Here is a 24,745-nt window from a genome sequence, read left to right on the forward strand (position 1 = left end):
CTGAAAATTGAAGTAAAAAACAAAACAGTCCATAAACTGTTAAATGGATGAAAATCTCTAAATAAAAACATAATATGCAAAAATTATATTTGGAAGGAGGCCTAAGAGTTTACAAAGGTGACTTCTATGAAGAACTGTGGGATTGGGGGCTAGGGATAGGTTTACTTTTCTATGTACCTTTACGAATTTTTAAGACACGCACGCTCAACCTTAGAAAGATTAGAGTCTAGGAGAATCCCTTCTTCCCATCCTCCAAGTATCTCTTCCTTCCTCCCAATACAATTTCCTCTCAAGACCGGCAATACTCTCGACGCCCCTTGAGGGAACAGGTCCTCAGTCCTTGTGAGCTGAACCAGTTCCTCCATCCTGCCTATCCCAGAAAGGTGGTGGGTTAAGTGGAAGAAAGGGGTGAAGGGCTCTAACGCTGACCCTACAGGCCACTGCGACTCCAAAAACCTCCAGTTAGCGGCCTCAGGTGTAAGGTTGATTAGCATTGGCCGCGCGGGGCTGTTCCTATTATTATTACGTAGTCCTATTTCCGTGCGGGAGAAAGCAACCCGGGAAAAGTGCGTCGCCCCCGCACGGCGCTTTAGGACCTGCAACTTCCACGACGCTGCACCCTGAGCCGGCGTCCAGTCGGGCTACAGCATCGAGGCCCGACTCGAATTCTTGGTTGGCAGATTCGCCACTGTTGGGTGTCAGAATTTAAAATGAAAATTCGAATTTCTCTATTTTGGAAGCCCTTTCAGTACAAGAAAACAGAAGCAAGAGAGATTTGGGGTCCTTGAATATTTTTATCCTCTGGCTTCCACCCAGTGGGCCGGGAAGTTTCGTTGAAAGTGACGACGCGGACGCTCAGATCGCCGTTCCTGGCGCGTAGTCGCCGCGGCCCGTCGCTCCCGCCCCCGCCGGGAATCCGACGTGGAAGTTGCTGGCCGACCGGACCTTCCAGGGATTCGCCAAAGAGCCGGAGCCGGAGCCGTAGGCCAAGGCGAGCAGAGGTGGCGGCGCCGAGGCTCGAATAGGAGTCGCTGTCAAGGCCGGGGGCCTGTCTCTCACCACCGATAAGGGCGGACAGGCGGTTCATCATGGGTGAGGGATCCGAGAAGGGCTCCCGGGAGCATTGGAGGGGCTGCGGCCGACGGCTGGGGTCAGGAGGAGGAGAGGGCCCGGCCTGGGAAGCCCACAGTAGCCAGCTTTTCGGGGGCGGGTCGCTGAGGACTTAACTTACCTTGGCTGTTCACCTGTGGGGGTGGACTCTGCCTCGAGCTTCTGCCCCTGCCCTCACTCTTGTTCTTTTCACCCCAGAAGGGTAAGGGGGTGGGGGTACCGCGGGCCCGGAGAGCGCTGCGGCCTGGGAACCCGGCCCTGAGCCCTTTCCCCCGACCATGAACTTTTCCCTCACCTGGTCAGACCCAGCTCGACTTGGGGGGCAGAGTTGGCCTTTAGAAGCTTGGCAATTTGTCAATCGCAGGTGCGCTGAGGTTTCTTGCGTGAAAGATGAGATCTGACCCCACAGTGGAAGCTTGATTCTCTCTTCCTGGCCCCTGGGATTGCGTCAATTTAAAAAATCCAAAAGGAATTGTTGCTCACAGTGTTTTATAGCCAGCTTGGTATTTGCCTGCTTATCTGTAGCTTTTCATGTAGATGATGGAGTAAGGTGGAGAAGGAAATGGGGAGGGTACTGGTCATTACTGGTCAGTGAGTGAAATTTTAATATCGATATTGGAGTGCTAATTGAGGGCACTACATTGTCATCACAAGCACAAGCTAGCTTCCCTCCCCGCTGGAACCCAAATGAAGGTGCACATTTTTAAACTGGTTTACAACTGTCCAAATGACGCAAATTCTTTGGATTATTTTAATTCCTCTACCATTTTCCAGGGGATTTACTTCTTGTCCTGGATCATAAGTGCTTTCCTGTCTTTTTCCATACCTCCCTTCAGGTTTTTTTTTTCCTTAAAGATTTTATTTTTAAGTAATCTCTACACTCAAGGTGGGGCTCAGATTTATAGCTGCAAGATTAAGAGTCGCATCCTCTACAGACTGAGCCAGCCAGGTGCCCCAGTTTTTGTTGTTGTTGTTGTTTTTAAGGTGTAAAAGGTAGAAAGGATTTTGTCAAGTTACACACCTTCTGTTACACTTTACCAGGGTTCTCTGGACCATGCTGTTTTCATTTTTCCAAATTTGCATCTCTTAATTGTGCCATTTCTTTGTCAGATAACCATGTATTGCATGTGACATCACTTCAGTTGTCAACTGTTTTGTTTTGTTTTTTATTGCTAATGTAACTTTCTTTTAACCTTCTCTAATGGCTTTTGGTGGGGAAGGGCCAAAGTGCTTTTTTCTGGTAATCATTAAAGAAAAAATGTATTTTAAAAAAGCTTCTGTGGTGCCTGGATGGCTCAGTTGGTTGAGCCTCCCATTCTTGATTTCGGCTCAGGTCATGATCTCAGGGTGGAGAGATCCAGCCCTGTGTTGGCTCTGTGCTGGGTGTGAAGCCTGCTTGGAATTCTCTCTCCCTCTCCCTCTGCCTTCCACTATACTTGTGAGCGCGCTCTCTCTCTTAAAACAAAAACAAAACCCTTTCTTTTGTTGTAAAAAGAGTAATAAAGACTAAATCACCACCTCCCCTACTCTTAGGGATTTCTTCTTTAAATGCAATCCAAATGAATCAACGCCTTAATCTGTTACCAGGAGGCCCTGCTGAGACAAAAGATAATTTTTTAATTTTAATATTTTTCCAGGTTTCTTGAGGTATGAATGACAAAACTGCATATACTTAAGGGATACAATGTGATGTTTTGATACACATTGTGAAATGATTACCACAATCAAGCTAATTAACACATCTATCACTTTACATTAGCTTTTTTGTGTGTTTGGTAAGAACACTTACAGATCTACTCTCTTAGCATATTTCAAGTGTACAGTACATTGGTTTACTGTAGTTACCGTGCTGTTCATTGGGTCTCCAGAACTTACTCATTTTATAAGGAAAGTTAGTACCCTTGACTGACATCTCTCCCATTTCCCCCACTCCCCAAGCATCTGATAACCACCATTCTATCATTCAGTCACCAGTGGTGATTCTGATAATCACCACTCTGTTCACAAGTGCTTTTATATTACACATTACCTTATGTACAAGAAACTTTCTGGAACTATTTCATGAAACAGTGAATGTAGCTTTATTATTTTTTTAAATGAGTTTTCTCTCAAAAATAGGTTTTGTTATTTTGGGCTTCTGTGTCTCAATTTCTTTTGCAAGTTATATTGCTTACAGAGAAATCTCAGTGATTGAAAGTAGTTATGATGCTGGTGTACAGTGATAATAATTGCTTTTCACATGTGAGAACCTCATTGTCCCACTGTCATTCTGATTTGTCCCTTGGTGTTTAGGGGTTGTGAGATCATGCTAAGGTATCTATATTCTCATGATTAGAAAGTGAGCTCCAGGGAGTGCCTGGGTGGCTCAGGAGGTTAAGCAGCTGCCTTTGGCTCAGGTTATGATCTAAGGTTCCTGGGATCAAGCCCTGCATCGCTCTGCATCAGGCTCCTTTCCCTCTCCCTCTGCTGCTCCCCCTGCTTGTGCTCTTGCTCTCTCTTTTTTTCTCAAAGAAAGAAAATCTTTTAAAAAAATTTTTATTTAAAAAAAAAGTGAGCTCCATGAGGACAGTGGTTCTTGTTTCTCATTCTGGAATATATCTTCTTGTGCCTTCCTGACACAGTATCTAGGACATGGTGACAATCACTAATTACTTGTTTGAAGTTGGTTAATATATACCCTTGGGCGCAAAGTTATGCACCTAAGAGCTGAGGAGAATATTACAGTATTATTTAATTTGGTATAGCTTTCAAAGGGCAAGATTAAATGTTTTGTGGACTTAGTTCACAAAATGATTTTGAATGCATTTTTTTATTATTTTTTCAGGTGGCTTTTTCTCAAGTATTTTTTCCAGTCTGTTTGGAACCCGGGAAATGAGGATTTTAATTTTGGGATTAGATGGAGCAGGAAAAACTACAATTTTATACAGATTACAGGTTGGAGAAGTCGTTACTACTATTCCTAGTAAGTGTTGGTATGATAAACTAATTGTAGGGGTTTTTGTTTTCTATCTAATGTAACTTTATTTCTGATTAAGTAATTCATCTAATGTAATTTTAATATAGTAAGGTTTGTAAACTTCTAGTGTGGACATAATATTGATAACATTATTTTTTATAAATGTAGAGGCAATTTGTAAACCACTGTGCATGGCTGGGTTTTGCTGTTTTTAAAGTTGGCTAGAGTTAAGCCACTTAATCTCATTGAGAGCCAGTATCTTTATTGATAAAATGAAGATAATACCCACTGACTTTAAGGGGGAAATAAATGAAGTACATAAAATACTTTGTAAACCTGTTTAAAGAATTATATAGGTGTTAAGTGGTATTACTGCATCTGATGTGCTTTTTTCCCCCCTCTGTTTGTTACTATTTTAATTAAGATTTGTTTCTCTTAAGTAATTCTGTTGATTGCTTGTAAAGAACTGAGGGGAAGAGACTGACTCTTGAATTAATCTGGTACCTAAAAGTATCAAGAGAAGAAATACCTCAACTTTAAATCAATTGTTGATATTTTAGAAGGATATTCTTAAACAGTCCTGTTTGACTACATGAGAATACTGTTATTTATACTTTTTAAATTTGTTGACGTGAATTTACTTAGAGAAGATTAATGTATTTAAAGTAAGTTTAAGAGTTTGTAGAGTTTGCTCAAGAGTATTAAATTATGCCTCTAAAATCACTCTGTCACGCAAGGTATTTCTATATTTAGTAGTATTTAAACTTCCAGATTAAAAAAAAAAAGTCTAGGTTTTATGAAAGAAGAACTTTTTTTTTTTTAATATTTTATTTATTTATTTGACAGAGAGAGACACAGCCAGAGAGGGAACACAAGCAGGGAGAGTGGGGGAGGGAGAAGCAGGCTTCCTGCGGAGCAGGGAGCCCGATGCGGGGCTCCTCACGACCCGAGCTGAAGGCAGACGCTTAACGACTGAGCCACCCAGGTGCCCCGAAAGAACTTTTTAAACCCTGTGGCTTCTGTTATTTCTTTGTGCCACCTTCAAAAAATTTCAGTTCCCTTGGTTTTTACTTCTCAAAATCACCCATCTCTATTATGGTTAAGTCTTGGCCCCTGCAGCGCACACAGCCCAGTGGATTGCATTTCAGTGAATACACTCTACAGCATACTCTTGTCCAGCATACTCTTGTCCTGTGCGTATAAACAGTGTTTGTAATTGAGGTAAAGATGGTGATTACACTCCTACTTAATTCTAAGGGCAACATCATGAACTTGCTTTTTAGTTTTTCACTCAGGTTTATTTATTTATTTATTTTATTTTTTTTTAAAGATTTTATTTATTTATTTGACAGAGAGAGACACAGCGAGAGAGGGAACAGAAGCAGGGGGAGTAGGAGAGGGAGAAGCAGGCTCCCCGCTGAGCAGGGAGCCCGATGTGGGGCTCAATCCCAGGACCCTGGGATCATGACCTGAGCTGAAGGCAGACACTTAACGACTGAGCCACCCAGGCGCCCTTCACTCAGGTTTATTATAGCTGTTTTTTAGTTGTGATAGGGAATGCTTACCATATACTCATTAGCATCATTTACCAATATAGACTTAAATTTAAAACAAAAATTAATTGTCCAGTTATAGCTATGTCATTTTTTACTTTGATTTTTTTAAGCTTCTAAAATTTTAGTAATCAGTTTTTTCAGCATCCTCTCTATCCTCCCTTAGATTCTTTTCAATGAAAACAGTATCGTGCCTCAGCTGTGTGATGCTAGAGCTCCACCTAAAAAGGATGTCAGGGAAGAGAGATGGGACATTTCCCCTTTGACCATCCAGCCATGACCTTATTACAAATGAGCTCTTGAGGAAGTCTGCAGAGGGTCTGTGAGATTGCCACACTTAGAGAACCCAGTTTCCATAAAGTGGTATATAGCTATTGCTGAATCGTTACCCACTAAAGTTTAGAATTTGGGCTTTCTTGGTTTTGTTCCCTGTTTACTTGCTGCCTATCAAAATTCCATTTTTTGTAATATATCTACGGCTGTTCTTTCTAAACATAACCTTCTAAACACTTGTATGCCTGGATTGTATTGTACAGGGAGTTAACATAGGATTTCTATTGAGCTAAAAATTCTATATTTGCAGAGGTGATTGGGGATTCTTATATCACCTGAAAGTGGTGCTGAACTTGCTAATTGATGGTGTGCGTGTGTATAGCACAGCAACTGTTTTGTCTTAAATGGAATAATATTTTAACCAATAATGTGATTCAGTAGTAATTCATTAATTGCTAAAATTGGATTGAATACTTTGAAGGTAGAATGCATTAGTCTACGTATATTACTGATTGTGATTTATCTTCTAGCTATTGGATTTAATGTTGAGACGGTAACATACAAGAACCTTAAATTCCAAGTCTGGGATTTAGGAGGACAGACAAGTATCAGGTATGTTCAGAGACCAGATTACTTTGTAGTATTGAACATTTATTGGCCCTTTTAAGGTTAAGAGCAATAAACCAAATATGGTTTCTTTTGTAATTTAAATGGAAGCCACTTAGTTTAAAATGAGGTAAAACTGCTTATTCTCTCAACTGAATTAAAATAAAATTTAAGGAAGCCAGCTCTTCAGATATCTCCTTAATGACAAATTTTTTCATAAAATCTCAAGATCTACTTAAGTAGTTTTCAACTGAAAAGGGTCTTCCATTTAGTTCTTGTCACTTTGTGAAACAGACTGTTTTGGATTTTATAAAAATAACTTTCAGTCCACCATTTAGGGCTAATGTGAACATAGATGCCCTCTAGAACTTAGGTCTCCTTAGGTCTCCTGCCTAACATTCTGTGCTTGGCATGGCAACTGTGAATGTTTGGTTACTGTCAGTATTGCTCACTATGGTACCTACCATCTTAAAACATAAGTAGTGCATTCTCCAAACATTCTGCTGCCTTTTAACTTGTTTTATTTTTTGAAGTGCTTTTGAGTCCCTCTCTAATTTTAGCCATTTCTACTTCATGAGGTCTTCAGTAATCAATTTAATGTCTGCTATATAAAATCATATTAAAAGTTTTTTTAAGAATCCATTCCTTAAGGAGTTCCTAGTTAGAGATTTATTAGATGTTAACAGTAAGGTCCGTGTATAACTTTATCTCAGTACAGTTAGTGATTTTATAGATTGATTATAAAGTACTCTCTTAGCCTAAAGTCTGAACTCATTTTGAAACTTCTTGATCCTGTGATTTAATGTTTATCATTCCACCCCCATTACATCTGAAGGATATGATACATACCATCAGAAGCAATGAATCATGGCATTGATTCTAACATGGGGGGGTGGCAAGATTGGCATGTAAACTCCCCACTCCCCATTATTGCCAAGTCCTAGCATATAAATTAACATAGCAGGTTCTTTTTCTTTCAAATAATAATATATTCTCCCTTTCTGAATGTTCTTTAGGCCATACTGGAGATGTTATTATTCAAACACAGATGCAGTCATTTATGTAGTAGACAGTTGTGACCGAGACCGAATTGGCATTTCCAAATCAGAGTTAGTTGCCATGTTGGAGGTAAGAAAACTTTATTCAAATGTGGGGAAATCTTTTACGTTTGTTTGCTAGTTTTCATTGTTACTACATGTAGGAATAATTAAAAGGAAAGTAGGGATTTTTCCCCCCTTGTCATTAGTATAATTTTCTTTTATACAAATTATTTCCTATTCCAGAAATTCTGTTGGGAAGAGAGGAGACAAAAAGACAAAAAAATCAAATCCAGCCATGTAACTTCCTTTAAACTAGATTTCTTGATTTCTAGGAAGCTCAGAGCTGAACTCTTTCTAAACTGAGGAACTATTTTAAGTTACTCCTGTGAAGTGCTTTTTTATAAAATTTATTTCTAGTTGTATAAGTTAGTTTATGGAAGCAGATAAGGGTATAAATAATAAGAAAGCCTATTTGTTTGTTTTAGAATTTTTGGGTTTCTGGCACACCTCTGGCCCTTGTTTATCTATCTCTTCCAGCTTTTTCATTCTTTATTCTTCCCTGTGTTTACAGTCCTTTAGCCATACTGACCTTTCTGTTCTTTGGATACACTAAGCTTGTACACTGATCATGTGGCTTAGGGCTTTTTGCACCTCCTCATCTTTCTGCTTGTAATGCTCTTCCTCCAGATCTTTGCATGGCTACCTTCTTGGCATGTTTTATCTCCCGTTTCTGCCTCAGAGAGGAGCCTAGTTATTTTCTAACACCTTATTCTACCTTATTTTTTGTACCACTTACTGTTTCTTTCCATTATTTTAAAATATATTGGTTTGCTTATATATGTCTCCCACCCTAAAATGTAAGTTCTTTGAGTTTACCCTAATATTCCTGATGTGTGGAACAGTGTACAACACTTATTTAAAATCTCAAAACATTGTAGTCAATGAAGATAATTTATTGGCTAACTAAATTCAGAGGATGCATTAAATAATCAAAAGTTTAAAAAAATCTCCAGTTGTTAAATAAGCTTTTCAAATGTACTTATGGTTAATTTAAGTAATAATGAAATTACCTTTGCTTGAGAAAATTAGATGAGTAAGTTCCCTTTTCCCACCAGAACTATGATTCTGAATTAGCCAATCATCGAATGCTTAAATAAAAGTTTTCTAGGCCATTTAATTACCTAGGTAGAAACATTTTTGGAATACTTAAGACTTCTGATTTGACTACTGACTTCTTAATGGCTTCTGAGTTAAAAATTGCAGACCTAATAATTTTAAACTTTTGCTTAATTTTCTTCACAACATAGCATCATATTTATCATAAGAGCTTCTCAGTCCAAATTCAAGTATAAGGAATTTGAAGGGACAGTTTAATTGCTTTCAGTGTAATGGATTTTTTTAAAATAAACCTTTAGTTAGATGTAATTCAAATGGTATAGATTTTTGTCACTAAAAGTACTGCGTTAAAGAAATGCGTTATTAGCTTCAGTTTATAGTTTTTGAGTTGTGCTGGATTGTTCTTTGTGATATTAGGATTTGACTTGTATAATTGTATGAGAAAGAACTAAAAATTGTATTTATTCTTTAGGAAGTAATTTTTAATTGATTCAGTCAATAAATATATAAAGTTACATGTAGCATATGATCAGGTCTGTTCTCTGTTACATTCAAACTTACAGACAAAACCACTGTAAGTTATCCCATTTTTGTACACAAAAATAAATTCTTCCTGGAGTAAAGAATTAAATGTAAAAAATAGAAATCGTTAACTCCAAGAATATGTAAGTGAATATGGCTAACATTTCTGGATAGGGAAGGTCTTTCTAAATCAAAGGATTGGAAGGAATTACAAAAGAAAAGATAGATTTAATTATATTAATACAAACAAAAACCCTACAAATACAAAGTAGCGTAAAACAGGGAACTAGGACATAGTTTTACAACCAGTGACTAAAGATTAGTGTTTTGTTTTGTTTTGTTTTTAAAGATTTTATTTATTTGAGAGAGAATGAGAGAGAGCACGAGAGGGAAGAGGGTCAGAGGGAGAAGCAGACTCCCTGCTGAGCAGGGAGCCCAGTGCGGGACTCGATCCTGGGACTCCAGGATCATGACCTGAGCCGAAGGCAGTCGCTTAACCAACTGAGCCACCCAGGCACCCTAAAGATTAGTGTTTTTAATCATATCAAGACCCTTTGCAAATAAATAGAAAACTGAGCAAAAGGCATGAACTTAGAGTGCACACGAGAAAACTCTATTGCTGATAACATTTGCATTATGTTTGGAAAAATATGTAATTTCTAATTCTTCCAAGACTGCTGCATTGAAGAACAGTACTGTCATACACTGTTGGTGGAGTTTAAAGTGTTATAACCTTTCTGGGAAGCGGTTTATTAATGTATATATAACAAGAACCCCAAAAAAGTTCATACTTTGATTCTATTTTTAGAGAATTTATTAAGGTAATAGAGATTCACACAAAGATTTCTGTGTAATGACTGTGTCCCTTGAGTTTCTATAATAGTCAAGTAAAAAGAATCTAGTAAGTGTCTAATACTGGAGAACAGTTACATAGTTTATGGTGCATGCATTCATAGTATAGAGTATATTTAACCATTAAATTTTTTTTGAAAATTTTGATTAGGAAAATATCCATGATTTAATGTTTATTTTTTAGAGCAGGGTATAGAACTCTATGTAAATGTGATCTCAGATGTATAAATGTATTTATTAATGAACTTTAAGTATCTGAATTACAAAGCAGTAGAAAATACCCAGAATGTTAAGAGTGATCATGTTTGGGAGGTAGGATTATGGACGAAGCTTTTTTCTTCATACTTTTCTATAATTTCAAATGATTTATAATGAACATTATAGATTCATAATTAGGGAATATACTTTTAAAATAATGTATTTGTTGGCATTTCTTTCTAAACTCAAGGAAGCAAATTGATTAGAGAAAATTAAATACCTTCTATTTTATTTAGGAAGAAGAACTGAGAAAAGCCATTTTAGTGGTGTTTGCAAATAAGCAGGACATGGAACAGGCCATGACTCCCTCAGAGATGGCAAATTCACTTGGGTTACCTGCATTGAAGGACCGAAAATGGCAAATATTCAAAACTTCAGCAACCAAAGGCACTGGCCTTGATGAGGCAATGGAATGGTTAAGTATATTTCCAGAAACCATTTGTGCATTTGTTCTTGCATGCAGCTGTTTGCACACGTGTGATTTCCTTAGTCTTAAGGATGAAATTCAGATTACTTAGCAGCTTATTATATTAAGTTCCTCCAGCCTTTTCTTCCACTGGTCTTCATATGCATTAGCTGTTATTTCAGTCACACCTACCTGATTATAGTTAGATAAGCCAGTCTTCTCTCATTTTTTTTTAACTTTTCCCTTCCTCACCACATCCTCCATTCCTTATCCTTCAGGACTTAGGTTAAGACTGTCTTCTTCTCAAGAACCTTCCCTTGCATGTCTCCATGCCCACTGCCTTTCCACACACATAGTTGGATGTCCTTGTCACAGACCAGTGATACAGTAGTTACACTGTCCTGTAATTGATTAGTGCATCTACTCATTAGATTTTAAGCTTCATGAGGACTGAGGCTAGTTTTCACCTCTGAGTTATCCACATCTGGCCATGCTGCAGTAGTTACAGCCTGGAAAGAAGATATTTGGTCTTTTTGATTATTCATTCAGAGCATAGACAAAAGTGAAAGCTAAAAGGCTTTCATGGAAATTGGGTCCATAACATCATTCTTCAGTGTAACTGTCTTAGCCTTCATCATTTAAAGTGCTTTGGAATCCACTTTCAGTATAAAACTTACCATAAATGATCATGCTCTATACCTGAAAGTTTGAAGTTAATGTTATGAAACTGTTGATTTTCTCTTCACAGGTTAGTTGAAACATTAAAGAGCAGACAGTAATTCAATCACTTCTATCCCTGTGAAATGAAGACTACATCACATATCCCTTTGGAAACAGTTAAGTGTGCTTCATGCTACTAAATGTTAAAACTGTGTGATTGTTGGCATATACTGGACTGCAATATTTGTAATAAATATAAAAAATAAGTATTTGGTTGGAAGGGTAATTCACCCATGATTGAACCAACTGAATGTCTGTTCTGTGTAATGTAAAATCTTTCCTTGCTTTCTTGTGTTAAGTATATATTCTATTTGTATGGAATTCTTATTCAAATAGAGTCCTATTAAAGAATGTACTCGAGGAAAAACCCTCCTATTTTTGAATTAGTGGTTACTGCTTGTTTGTATAAACACTAATAAATATCTTAACTCAGATTTTTTTTCCCTAAAATGAATTAAGTTCTTCCAAAGATTAGACTCAGTAGAGTAGGAACATAGTGTGGGTAATACAGTCTTCATTTGTTTAATGACACTTTATTTAAGCTGTTTTGTTTAAAAGTTTTTGGGTATAGGCATGAAGCTGAAATATTATTTTGGTGGTTAACCTCACTGACATCTGTAATTGTCATTTTATAGTACTTTATAGTTGCCAAAAATTTTTTCATATATACAGGAACCCTGTGATGTAGGTAGGACAGGTTGTAATGTCTTTATTTTATGGACATGGACCCAAGGTTCTGATAAGTTGGCTTGCTCAGGGCCACCTGCTAGTGAAGTCAGAACAGGGCTGAAAGTGAGATTTCATTGTCAAGCTCATCCCATAAAGTATACCATAAATTCCTGAAAATGTCAACACTGGTAACACAGACAACCTTAATTGCTTAAATAAAATTATGCTAATTGAAGTAGACATGGTACATTCAAAATAATTTCTATAAATTTGTCTATACTAGTAGAGGTAGTAACAATCCTAAATGGTTATATTTGATGGAATCCACACGTATTAAAGGAAATTAAAAAAATCTGTTTTAAGAAGCATTTGTAAGAGATGTCTTTACTGTCTTTCATTTATCTGTAATTGGACATGTAAATTTGGTGAAAAGTCAAAACATTACTGGTTGTACAGGGAGAAATGGAGCATTTTTGGTTTTAAAAAGTAGACTTACTGCTAGGGTATCAAAAACAATTATGTTCAGAGGAACTTTTCAAACTACCCAGTCTACCACAGGATTGGCTACAGTGGTGACAGAATATGGTCCCTCGTATTTACCTTAAACTTGGGGGAATCTTTAAGTTGGACAACCAGCATTTAAAATACTTGATGCCCCTCACTGGTGTTCTTGTGAACACTAGTGGTCCATTCCCTGTTCTAGCCAACGCCTTTCTGGAGGCCTATAGCCTCTCCTTCATACTTTTGGTCTTTTAGATCAAATGAATGTGGCTTTCTCTTTTTACCTGTGGGACTTTAATTTTTTTTTTTTAAAGATTTTATTTATTTATTTGACAGAGAGACAGCGAGAGAAGGAACACAAGCAGGGGGAGTGGGAGAGGGAAAAGCAGGCTTCCCGCGGAGCAGGAAGCCTGATGTGGGGCTCGATCCCAGGACCCTGGGACCATGACCTGAGCTGAAGGCAGACGCTTAATGACTGAGCCACCCAGGCACCCCCTTTTTATGGGGGGGACTTTAATCTTTCTGCCCATTCCCCAGCACCATTCTTAATTTGGTCTCTGAAGTCTTTTTTGGAGACCTTCCAAGGCCCAAGTGTTAGTGCTGCATCTAATATTACTGAGAATGTAATTAACATTGTTTCATAGTTTCCAAATTGCTCCTGATGGACAGACTTTTTCATATATATCCTTTGAATCCAATGTAGTGCCTGGCACATTATGGCACCTTAGAGTATATGCATGGTTGAAATAGTAGGTTATATGTTTGCCAGCTAGGAAAATAGTACTGCTTCAACTTCTACTTGGGTTTCCTTCTGGTCAGTGGCAGGGTTTGTACCTAAGTAGCTAGGTGCCCCGCACCCCCACCCGAGCACTTTAGGAACATTGTGAGAAGTGTGGGCGGAGAGAGGCCCAGGCAGGCAGATGCTGGGCAGCACATAACATTCTTGCCATCTTGAATACTGAACACACCTGAAGTAGTAGCAGACACCAGCACTTGAATGATTGTGATCTCTCTGTTTTATCACAAAGGCTAGAATGGGGTAAACAGAGCATACACTAATTTTAATATGGTATAATTATGAGGTCCTTTTCTAGTAGGAAACAACTATATAGGTAAGTTACAGGAGTTTGAATGTTACTTAAAAAATCTACTGAATATTATTTTGCAGAACCCTGAAAATGGGAAAAGCACCAAACTTAAAATCTGAACACATGAGTTCTAGGCATAAATGGCCATTCCTTCAGTTCGTTTGTTTTCCATAAAACGAGAGACGTGGACAAATCATATCAAAGGCTTCTTTTAGCTCTAATATTGTTTTATAACTCTGGTTGGTAATTATGCTGTGTCATGTGTTAACATTTAAAAAGAGTGGTGGAATTTTGCTATTAGAATATTTGAGATAAGTGCTGAGTTGTAGAAAGGTAAGCTCCTTGAGAGAAGGGACCATATCTTATTGTTAGTATCCCTTGCATCTAGTGTGGTGCACTTGGCATACAGTAGGCACTGAATAAATATTTACTAAATTGTGCTCAATATCCCTGAGATATTTGTTCTTTCTGATTTTTGTCTTAGTGTTAACTTCTGATTTTTTTATTTTAAAAATTTTTATAAAAGCTGTACATGCACTTTAAATCACTTAGAATTAATTGCAGTCAGCCTTCTGTGATGCCCCATGTTTATGCTTTTGGCACATTACAAACCCCTTGGAAGTGTGAGAACTCCTGTTTGAGACAAACTACATCAAAACACAGATGCTGAAGTTCAAGAATGTTTGAACATTTGATTTCTATGCCATATGCTATATTCTGACTCCATAATTAGAAATTATAAAAAGCATAGGCTTTCAGTCCTGGGTGTGAATCCTACTTATGCCACCTGCAACCTCTGTTACCCTTAGGTAAATTACCTAACCTGAGTCTCAGTTTATCAGTTAAATAAGAACCAATTTTAGGCGGCTCTCAGGAATACTATGAGGACTAAACAAAATGTTAGCAAAGTATCTGGCACATAGGATGGATTCTTCCCGCCTCCCCAATATATTGAGCACTAAAGAATATTGCTTCCACATCACGTGTAGATTGAGACAAAGATACCGTATAGGTAAACAAGATAATACCACATTGTTTTCCAAAGTGGTTTATAAGAGTTCCCTTTGCTTCGCCAAGCTTGCCAACACTTGGCATTGTCAACCTTATCAAACTAAAGGGTTCAAAATGGAATTTCATTCTGATGTTAATTTGCATTTTTGTAATTATTGAGGTTGAATATAGGAGTGATTCAAAGTATTAAATAACCAGACATAGCTGATGTAGGAAGACCCCTACTAGTCCAGGTGTTAATCCTGTAATTTTTGGTGTGGGGAGATAGGGAATCTAGGGACTCACATAGCCAAGGTGGCACTTGTGTGTCCCAAGGCAGTGACTACTTACCAACTAGTACATAAGTACTTGAATGTTTAGGAACTAGGATAGCCACATCAAGTATTAATGTTTAAGGGCCATTTCTTTTTCTTCTCTGCAGTGACACTTTTTCTACTGGATTGTCTTTGTTGATTCATAATTATTCATTATGTAACCTGGGTACTACTGCATTCATTATCCATATATGCTACATACCATATCCCGGTTGTGTCCGCACAAGCAGAAATTTTTAATTTTCATGTAGAATTTATTACATGTTCACTATGGAGAGCACTTCTTGTGACTTACTTTTGATATCTGACAGGGAAAACTCACCCTTTTCAGCTTATCTTCCATATAAATTTTAGAATCAGTTTGTTAGGATAATATGAAGAACTCTTGGGATTTTACACAGATATGCCTTTAACCAATGGGATCCAGTTTGGGAAGAACTAGTATCTTATGATACTAAGTCTTGCTGTTCATGAACATGGTTATTTCTTCATTTGTGCAGATTTCTTTTAATGACTTTTGATAAAGTTTTATAATTTTCTCCATAAAAGTATTGCATATCACTTGTTTTATTCCTAACTTCTACATTGTCTTGCTATTTTAAAATATGACTTAAAAAAAAACATTATCACTAGTGTCATGTTTTTTAGACAGTGAAGATACAGTAGTATTATGAAAATGTTTTAATTTAAAAAATATAAGCATGATTAAACTGTGTAATATACAATCTGTGCCAGTTTAACTTAAATAATAAAACCTGCTGTGATTTCAGACCAGCAGATACATGGAGAAGTTCATGCTTTGGGGTAAATTGTGATACTTTATCAGCAGAGGGAGCATATTACTCCACTATTGCTAAATCTTTCAGGCTGTGGCTCTTTTGTCTCTTGGTCTTATAGCCTGGACGCAGGAACTCTATCTTTCTCTTCTTTGCTTCACTTTTATTTTTGTGTTTCTTCAGCTTTTTCTTGGCAGCAATATCAGGATTAGTTACGAACTTGAAAAAGACAGAAATTTTATATTACTTTTAAAGTAAATGCTAAACCAATAAAAATCAAATGCAGAAATGGGCCATTTTGTTCACCTTTAAATCTCACACATGCAACACATTCCCATTAAAAAGAATCTGGAGCCCCAGCTGTAAAGTCGCCACTTCTCAAACACAACCGTTCCTCTTTCCTCCCTGAGTAAGTGTGACACATGCACACACCCCTGATTAAAAATATTAAGTCTAATGAACACACCGTATTTTCAAACAGCAAACGTACACACCATATTTTCAAACAGCAAACGTACCTCTAAAGCCTTCCTCTTTTTCCGGAGTGCCCTTTTCTCATTAGCCTGTTTCTGTACTGAGGCAAAGGCTAAGGAGAAGCTCTCAAGTCCAACCAGCTTTTTGAGTAATTCTATGATTTCCAGGGATAGATTCTTCAGCATAGGATCTAATCACACACAGAGTAATAATTAGTCATGTAGGAAAGGACACATTTGAACATCTATAAAATTAACAACATGCAAAATATAAACTCCTACGGCATTATCACTTATTACTTGAACATTAAACACTGATCTAAATCCAGCCTTTACGTTTCTGAGATGGGAGAACGGAAGTGTTGGGCATGACACTCCAGCCACCACTCCTCTGGGATGCACCAAGGAGCCCACTTTCTTTTGGAATCCTGGCTCAGAAGACACTAATTTGAGAACCTGACAGAAACATTTTGGGTTGCTTTATTAACCTGCTCAACTCTGTGCAGACAGGGGAAAGGTAAGTGTGTCTCTAGGCCCTCTCTAATTCATGGGTCATAAATGTTTAGCTCTGGCCATGGCCATAACCTTTTTTCAGGGGGGGGATCAAAGACTCTGAGAAGCTGACAAAAGTCTTTGCTTCCCCACCCTTCCCTGCCTTCTATCTCCCAAATGCAAATAACCCACAGGTTTTTGTATTCAATTTCAGGAGCTGTTCTGGGTTACAAATTTCTTGAAGATGGGGAGTAGTAGGGTCTTTTCTACCACTGAACCCCCTCCCCAGTGCCTGGCAAATATTAGGGGCTCAATAAATGCTGGGTGATGAGAACCAAAGCAGACCTGACCTTGACCATTGCTTTTCCTCTGAGAGGAAGGAAACTTTCTCAAGGTTGTAAGACTAAGAATAGTTCCTACTTTGACATTCACTTTATTTTATTCTAAAACTTAATAATCCACTTTACCTCCTCTCTTTCCAACTCCCAATTCCTTCTTTTCCTATTATCAAAAGAGACTGCTTAGGATCAGTGAGGGAAATGTACTAAATGCCCAGGCAAGAAAAATGAAAAATAGGAAAAGTAAAAATATTTTAAAAGTACTTCACACTTTTAGGGCACGTGAGTGGCTCAGTAGGTTAAGCTTCTGCCTTAAGTGTCTGCTTTTGACTCAGGTCATGATCTCAGGGTCCTGGGATGGAGCCGCAAATTGGGCTCCTTGCTCAGCAGGGAGTCTGCTTCTCCCTCTGCCCCTCCTCCCTGCTTGTGCTCTCTCTCTCAAATAAAAAAAAATTTTTTTTCACACTTTAGCCTTATAATTAACAATAAGAGAATATCATTCATTATTGTCCATAGCACCATGAGGTTTAGAACCACCTCAAGTTATGGATTTCTTTGCATATTTAACCTATGCTTAGGAGTAAAACATCTTTTAGGAGAGAAACATTCACTCTTCGACACAAGAAAACACAAAGAAGGCAGTCAAGTATAACAAATATGCCTTATTTGTTTGCTACTAATTGTTTTGATCCCTAGCACGTTTTCTTAAACTCTGGCAGGGAGGGAGGGAGGACAGAAAGGAAGAAGGAAGCATTCAGGAAAGAAGTGAAGATTCAGAAGACAGGCTGCAGTTACCCTGGTCCGAGTAGGTGCTGTTCATTTCTCGGAACAAAGGAGCTATGATCACTGGGAGATACGGCTTCACCTTGTCTATTCCAAGATCCAATGCTACAGCTCCGAGAAACTTAAAGATGCACGATCTCTGAAAGTACAGATCATTCATTGTTCGTTTGAAGTGTTTCTCTTGCAATCCTACAAACAGTTAACTTAGAAAACAAGGTCTCTTTTGGGGCAGATATTACTGCTGCAGTTTTGGGTTAAAAACTTCTAGAGACTTGGGAGGATTACTAGTACCACTAAAATGCTTTTTTAATGTATTTTTTTAAGTGACTACTTTCATTCTATACATTCATCACACCTTTAAGGGGTTTCTAGGTGAATAGGCAGCCTCCAGTTTTGCGATCCGGGACAACTTCTGGATCAGCCACAGCAGCGTGGCTGGCTTGCTGTGTTCTTCCTTTGCCTCCTCGTTCTCTTCTTTGTCAGGGTCCATCTTCACATCTGCACAGGACTTGTGTTCTTTCACTTCCCCTCTGGCCACACCATCTCCTAAAGCTTCTTCTTCTTCCATGTCTTCTTTTATCTTCCCTTGCTTATCCTCAGATTCAGGTTCCAGTAAATACAAGACTTTGGCTACAAATAACAAATTCTTAACAACCTTAAGGGGGGGCGAGAGAAAGGGAGGAATTGGGACTTTGATTTTGAAATAAATACAGCTTAGTAAAATAGGTATTCTACACTTAGAAAAAAAAATCACTGGGCATTGTACTATTAAACTGAGGACTGTTCCATATTTTGATAATCTTCAGCTCTACTTTATAGTGTATCCAAACCCATTTTCATGTAACTCATCTACTTGGCCTAGTTCTACCCTCCAAGGTCACAAAGAATACTAAGGAAACGATTTCATTCCAGACTATCCATTTACATTTTTAAGAGAGCTTTCATTCCTCCTCCATTAAATCTCTTCATACAAATAAGCTTCCATTTCTTGAGCAATGACTTTATACACAGCAATTCTAATTCAACTCTAAAATATCACTATTAGGTACTATTATCAGGAGAGAAAAGCAAGGCTCAGAATTATTAAATGACTCACCCAAAGACAAAGAAAGTGGTCAGCCAGGATTTAAGTCTTTAGAATGCAAGCCTAAGTTCTAAAGCACTGAGCTCTTTCTCCTCAAATCCCATTTCATCCAGTTAAACAGCCCAGGGACCAATTTTAGACTTATAATAATGGACCCATATATTGAGTCCCTAACTCTGACATCCATGAAATCTCGGACATAGATGTTTCACACTAATTATGTGAAGGAGGACGCCAAGTTGGTTTTGGGTTTCTTTACCTTCCTGGATGCTCTATTAGAGGTGCTATGTGCCAAAAGTTTCCCCCAAATGAAGGACTCAGAATTGTATACACTGTCCTAGGCTAGCCTGGCCATCAAGAATTCATGCCAAGATTCTAATTTCCTTCTTCTGGAACGTTGGCCTTCCTGAAGATAGTCCCAGTTTTGGAGGCCTTTTCCCCTTGTGGCAGCCACTTCACCCTAAGATTACAGTGAACTAAATTCTATAATTTCTTTCATCCTGGGTCAGTACTAGTAAATCCCTTCCTGTCCCAAGTTTCTATGGTTGTATCTGTCAACCTCCGTTCAGACTGATAATGTGGGAGACCCCACCTGCTACTACCCTGGCAGGATTTCTCTGGTCTCACTTTGCTATCCACCTAATAGCTTTCCATTCTTTCTCTGGCCCTGCCATATAATGAAGCATGCTATATTTTCATGAAAATGGGATGGAAGTATCTGGGTTAATGGCATGCTACTTGAGATCACTCTTTGGATACAGCATTCAGTTTCCAGTTGTCCCATAACTTAATCTACATTGCTGCTCTATCTTGTCCCTAATGACAAGAGTCATGATCCAGTGCCTTGCTCATATCCAGATAACACATCTGTGTCATCATCTACCAACCCAATATGGCTTTACCAAAGGAGGTAAAAAATAAAGGAACAGTAGACCCTGTTCAAAAGTAATTGACATTTGCTGCATATTTATAAATGCTTCCCTATTTACATTTTACTTACAGTTAACATTTTATAATATGAAAATCCATAAAACTTTTTAGTGACTTATCTGCCTTCTGTTAAGGATAGACAATTCTCAGACCACACTGTAACATGACCGTTATTACTTTCTCTTCAGCTTCCAGGGGTAAGGGAAGGAAATTCAGTAATACAGTTTATTGTAGAACAATCACAATCCAGTCAACCAACTAATGCCCTTCAAAGCTTTGGTCACAATGTGGAATAGATCTTAAAATTAAACATGAAAAGATAAATAACCTCCCACTGCATCATCTTTATTGGGAATTTTAAATTGGAATTTTTAATGGATCCATCCCCAAGATGGATCCCACAGCTGATTAGATTTATGTTATAACTGAACATATATTTCCATGTATGTCTATATTTAATTCCCCAAGCATTAAAATAGGAGAACACACACAAATACCAAATGTAAGCCTATTCCTAGACTTGGTGCACTAGATCCCTACTATTAAACCAGAAGGATGGCAATACTTACCTGCTCTCCTAGGGACTGATCTAAGAATTTGGAATGCAATTGATGGCAAGAGGCTAGGGAGATACTTTTCATCTGTGAAAAGAAAATGGACATTGGCAGACACAATGCAGGATATTTCTTATTGTTTTTAAAAACTCCAAGTAACTAACTGTAATAGAACAACTGAGGTGCTAGATTTTGCTCTGAATGACTTGTATAGGTCTGGAGAGGGAAGGTCCGTGACCAGAAATTGTGTCATGCCTTCTACCTGCCCCAAGCACTTCAGCCCAAAAAAATGGGATACTTTCAAGCTCTGGGGCAATATACTCCCTCAGATTATTAGTAGAAAACTTGACAACATTCCAATATCTTCCTTCTTTCCTTCCCTTCCATTTTCTACTCATTCAGTATTTATGGAGTTCCCACTATGAGTCATGCATTGTTTTAGGCCCTAGGAAATCAGAGATGGATATAACATGATCTCTAATATTTTCATGAACATGATCTCATTTAGGAGGCAGGATTGACAGTATTGATATCATTTAAAAAAGTATTTTCCAATGTTGATAAAGAATTTGAGGGTGGTTAAAAAAAAAGGAATTTGAATAGAGGATGAATTTGCTAAATAAGCAAAAGTCTGACTAGACTGATATAAATTATTTTGGAAAACCCTGGCCTTGAGGTTGACCCTTCTCTAGTTCCCACTACTCCTATAGAATCACATGTGCAACAAAGTCAGCTGTTAAGAATTTCTCCCTAGGGCCAACCCCAAGATAGTTACACGAAGCAGAATGAAGATCACAAAGAAAAAAAGGTTTTAGGGAAATCTTACCTTTTGTTCAAGGTCATTTGTTAGGAACCTTATTGCTACAGGTACTGAGAGTTTCTTTTTAGTTTTTTTGGCCTTCTGTCTTCTAATAAGTTCCTCTGGTTGGCAAGAGGCAAAGAGTAATCCAAAAATCTGGGCTGCAGTGAGCCACACCCAGCTGTGTGGATGTCTCAGGTGACAGTGCACATAACCTAAGGGAACCAAAATGCATTTTCAGATGTCTCAACTTTCCTGACTCTTTGGTGGTAAATATGATTAGTGTATGCATTCATTATCTATTATGTGCTTGGATTTAGGAACCAAAAAGGGACAAAATAGTCCCCGCTTCCCAGAAACTCTCAAGGAGCTAGGGAGAAGTGAGGTGGTGAAACACTGGAAACAACTAGAAAACCAACTCCTAACATGGTGAATGACAAAAGAGGTAGGAGTAAGCCTAGAAACTGACCAGTTCCATTGGAATTAGTTTCAGGTTCAAGGGAGATAAGGTGGCTGTAACACTTAACAATTTCTAAATTAAGTAATATAAGTAATATATATAGGCACACATTTGTTTCTAATAATTCTTGAAATCAGTGGAAAGTTATCATTTCTTGAGGCTTTCTGTGTGCCAGGCACAGGGCTAAGTGTGTTACATGTATTATCTTGTTTAGACCTCACAACAGTTCTGTGACATTAGAATTGTCAGTTCCATTTTACAGATGAGGAAAGGTTTCAGACAGGCTAGCTGAAGTGCCAAACTGTAATAGGCAAAACCAGGCCCGGGCCCCAGCTTCATCTGGCCCCAAAGCTTATACTCCTATGTTACCTGGCCACTCTGAAAAGTCTTGTGGGTTTTAGGGAACAGGATTAAAATTCTGGATGAACCAAGTCATATCTGAGTTTTAGTCTATGCTACTTTATTTCATTAACAGGGTTTTACTTTTGTTCTCTGTGTATATTATTTTGTAACAATCTGGCCATGCCTCAGTGAAGTCATACCAGAGTGGGCCATATAGTAACTGTACTTAAAGCTTTCACTTCAATGTCTATTTCCTACAGACTAATCAAAATTGAATATGTTAAATTAAAAATTCTAGGATCTTATTTTTCATTTAAAGAGTGATATATAATAAATGTCCCATAGAAATTAAATGGTTTACTAAATCATGGCACATTTGCATGGTGGACTATTTATAGCTATTTTAAAAACCCATCTACTGAATGTGTTATGGTATAATGATATTCTTATTTAGGTAACAAACAAGATAATGAAATGTATTACTTGTGAAATCATAAATACATAGTACTTTTCTTAGAAAGAAATGTTTTCACTGTAATCAGTTTGAAAGGGCCTTTTAAATCTTTTTCTCATGGACTTTTTCCCAGACATTATATACTTTCAAAGTGTTCATATTCTAATTTCCCAAATCTGTTTTCAGTAATTCTTTTACAACTAATGTGTTTGTTTTTAGATTTAAATAAAAAGGAAACACTTACTCCAGATTTTATTCAACGTCTCAGAGGGCTTGGTAAACTGAATAATATTACATTCCTTGATGAGTTTACTAATCAGTGTAAGAAAACTAAACAGAAGGCGATCTGCAGCTTTTTCTTCAGTCTCTTCCATGATCTAAAAACAGGATGGATGTAAATCAATTAAGACAATTTCAAAGTCTCTGATGGATGTTTTTACTCCAGCATGTAAATCTGTACCAGGGTTTCTCAAAATCTCAACTGACATTTTGGGTCAGATAATTCTCTCTTGTGGGGAGCTGCTGTGTGCACCGTAGAATGAACTACAGCGATCCTGGCCTCTGCCCACTAGGTGCTAGCAGCACCCTCCACCCTCCACTTGTGACAAACAAAAAAATGTCTCCAGATGTTGCTAAATGTCCAGAGTAGGTGGTGGTAGGCTGGTGAAATCACCTGCTGGAGAAATTTCTATCTTCATATACTATGGAAGATAACTGACTTTAAAACCTCATTAAAAAAAAAAAAGATCCAACTACACAATTCTTTTTTTTTTTCCAACTACACTAAATTCTTGCTTTCATTAATAAACATTTTTTGAACACAAATACTATTTAATCTATTAGCTAAGCCACCTTACGTATAAAACTACAAAAATTAGCAAAAGTTTTATTCTCTGGCAAATTACTTACATCTTTAAAGTTTTCGGGATCAATTTCCTTTTCAATCACAGGAAGAACAGTTCCAAGTCTTCTCTCAAAAGAGACTCCTTCACTTTCCACAAACAAGCCACAGATGAGGGCAGCCAGTTGTCTATTTAAGCTCTACCAAAAATAAACCATCAGAAGACAATGTTAACACAACTTGGGAGGCCATTTCCAAAATCATAAAATGAAGGTGGGCATGACTCTATCCTCAGTATTTCTTTATGATGCCAGAAGTCAACAGAATATGGACCTTTGGTGGCTAACATGAAAAATATGGAGAAATCTTCATACCCAAGAATAACATTAAAAAAAAAAAATGGAACTCATCATTATCCATTAATACTTTTTTCCATTGCAAATTAAAAAAAAAATCATGGTGAGTACCAAATAATATACAGAATGGTCAAATCAATGTTGTATACTTGAAGCTAATGTAATATTTGTCAATTCTACTTCAATAATAAAAAAATTTTAATTAAAAAATGGAAATATTCATACAGTACCCCCATTCCCCATTCTGACTTTAATACTTAAAGCCAATATTATGACATATGTTGTTTATATTCCACAAACACAGGCCACTGATGATGGTGGTAGAGTCAGCAATGAGATACAATCATTGACAAAAATTACATTTCATTAGCTGAATAAGCAAAACTGAAAACAAAGATACTCAATGGTTAAGCACATAAGTGATACATTCATGTAGTAGTGTAATTGGCTGACAATCATGTAGTGGGACTACATATGTATTCTTACTTAAAGTGAACACCAAAAATAGACTTTTCATTGAAATATGACTAAAAGCAACCCTAACCTTTTTTGCTCCAAACCAGGTGGTAACCATTTCAAAGAGCCAATCTTTTTTCTCAAGGTTGATTTTACTGAGTAAAGATTTGATTGTCATGGATGCCATCTTTTTACACATGGCAGAGTCATCATTCACCATCATTAGACAAAGAGGAATAAAGAACATTCCGCAGTTCTCATGGAGCAGTCCCTAAAAGAAAACAGGCAGTTATGAGCACACTCAGACTGGAATTCTCACAGGTGCCCATATGGGAGGATTGTGGCTCCCAGGGATCAAGGGGAACACAGCTACAGTTTGTGATTCAAGGTACCTGAGGGAATGTGTCAAAGAGATAGGAGATCATTTCCAGCGCAGACTCTCTCCCAGTCTCATGTTCGTAACTAGGGCAAGATTAGATAGACTTGTTAGTATCTTTTAAATTTACCAATTTTTTAAAAAAATTTTAAACATTGTTTTAAGGTGTTTGTTTCGGGGCACCTGGGCGGCTCAGTCATTAAGCGTCTGCCTTCAGCTCAGGTCATGATCCCAGG

General features: G+C 37.7%; 2 protein-coding genes across 3 annotated transcripts in view; one reads left to right on the top strand and one right to left on the bottom strand.

Annotated features, from left to right (window-relative positions):
* Positions 1 to 646: 646 nt before the first annotated feature.
* ARL1 (ARF like GTPase 1) lies at positions 647 to 12,446 on the top strand. The gene is made up of 6 exons (XM_025882391.2): positions 647 to 1,092; positions 3,935 to 4,072; positions 6,423 to 6,504; positions 7,515 to 7,626; positions 10,523 to 10,701; positions 11,441 to 12,446. Exons 1-6 carry the CDS (start codon positions 1,089 to 1,091, stop codon positions 11,469 to 11,471), a joined length of 546 nt encoding a protein of 181 aa, XP_025738176.1. The 5' UTR covers positions 647 to 1,088; the 3' UTR covers positions 11,472 to 12,446.
* A 3,215-nt stretch (positions 12,447 to 15,661) lies between these two features.
* The window catches only part of UTP20 (UTP20 small subunit processome component), a 98,129-nt gene continuing 89,045 nt past the window's right edge, over positions 15,662 to 24,745 (bottom strand). For both annotated transcript variants that reach the window (XM_025881225.2, XM_073900414.1), the window contains exons 53-62: positions 24,526 to 24,595; positions 24,222 to 24,404; positions 23,390 to 23,521; positions 22,725 to 22,857; positions 21,252 to 21,439; positions 20,441 to 20,512; positions 18,213 to 18,512; positions 17,870 to 17,996; positions 16,290 to 16,435; positions 15,662 to 15,990 (exon numbers count right to left, since the gene is read on the bottom strand). In XM_025881225.2, coding sequence (XP_025737010.1) covers positions 15,835 to 15,990; positions 16,290 to 16,435; positions 17,870 to 17,996; positions 18,213 to 18,512; positions 20,441 to 20,512; positions 21,252 to 21,439; positions 22,725 to 22,857; positions 23,390 to 23,521; positions 24,222 to 24,404; positions 24,526 to 24,595 — 1,507 coding nt within the window. In that variant the 3' untranslated portion in view covers positions 15,662 to 15,834. The remainder of the gene's footprint in view (positions 15,991 to 16,289; positions 16,436 to 17,869; positions 17,997 to 18,212; positions 18,513 to 20,440; positions 20,513 to 21,251; positions 21,440 to 22,724; positions 22,858 to 23,389; positions 23,522 to 24,221; positions 24,405 to 24,525; positions 24,596 to 24,745) is intronic.

Source organism: Callorhinus ursinus, unplaced genomic scaffold, assembly GCF_003265705.2.
Source record: "Callorhinus ursinus isolate GAN/ISIS: 27379988/994484 unplaced genomic scaffold, GSC_fseal_2.0 scaffold14, whole genome shotgun sequence".
Taxonomy (NCBI): domain Eukaryota; kingdom Metazoa; phylum Chordata; class Mammalia; order Carnivora; family Otariidae; genus Callorhinus; species Callorhinus ursinus.

What these genes read in the sequence shown, in the direction of transcription:
- ARL1 (XM_025882391.2), top strand. An exon ending in AGTCGTTACTACTATTCCTA is followed by an intron (nt 4,073 to 6,422) that starts GTAAGTGTTGGT and finishes TTTATCTTCTAG; the next exon opens with CTATTGGATTTAATGTTGAG. An exon ending in CTTGATGAGGCAATGGAATG is followed by an intron (nt 10,702 to 11,440) that starts GTTAAGTATATT and finishes TTCTCTTCACAG; the next exon opens with GTTAGTTGAAACATTAAAGA.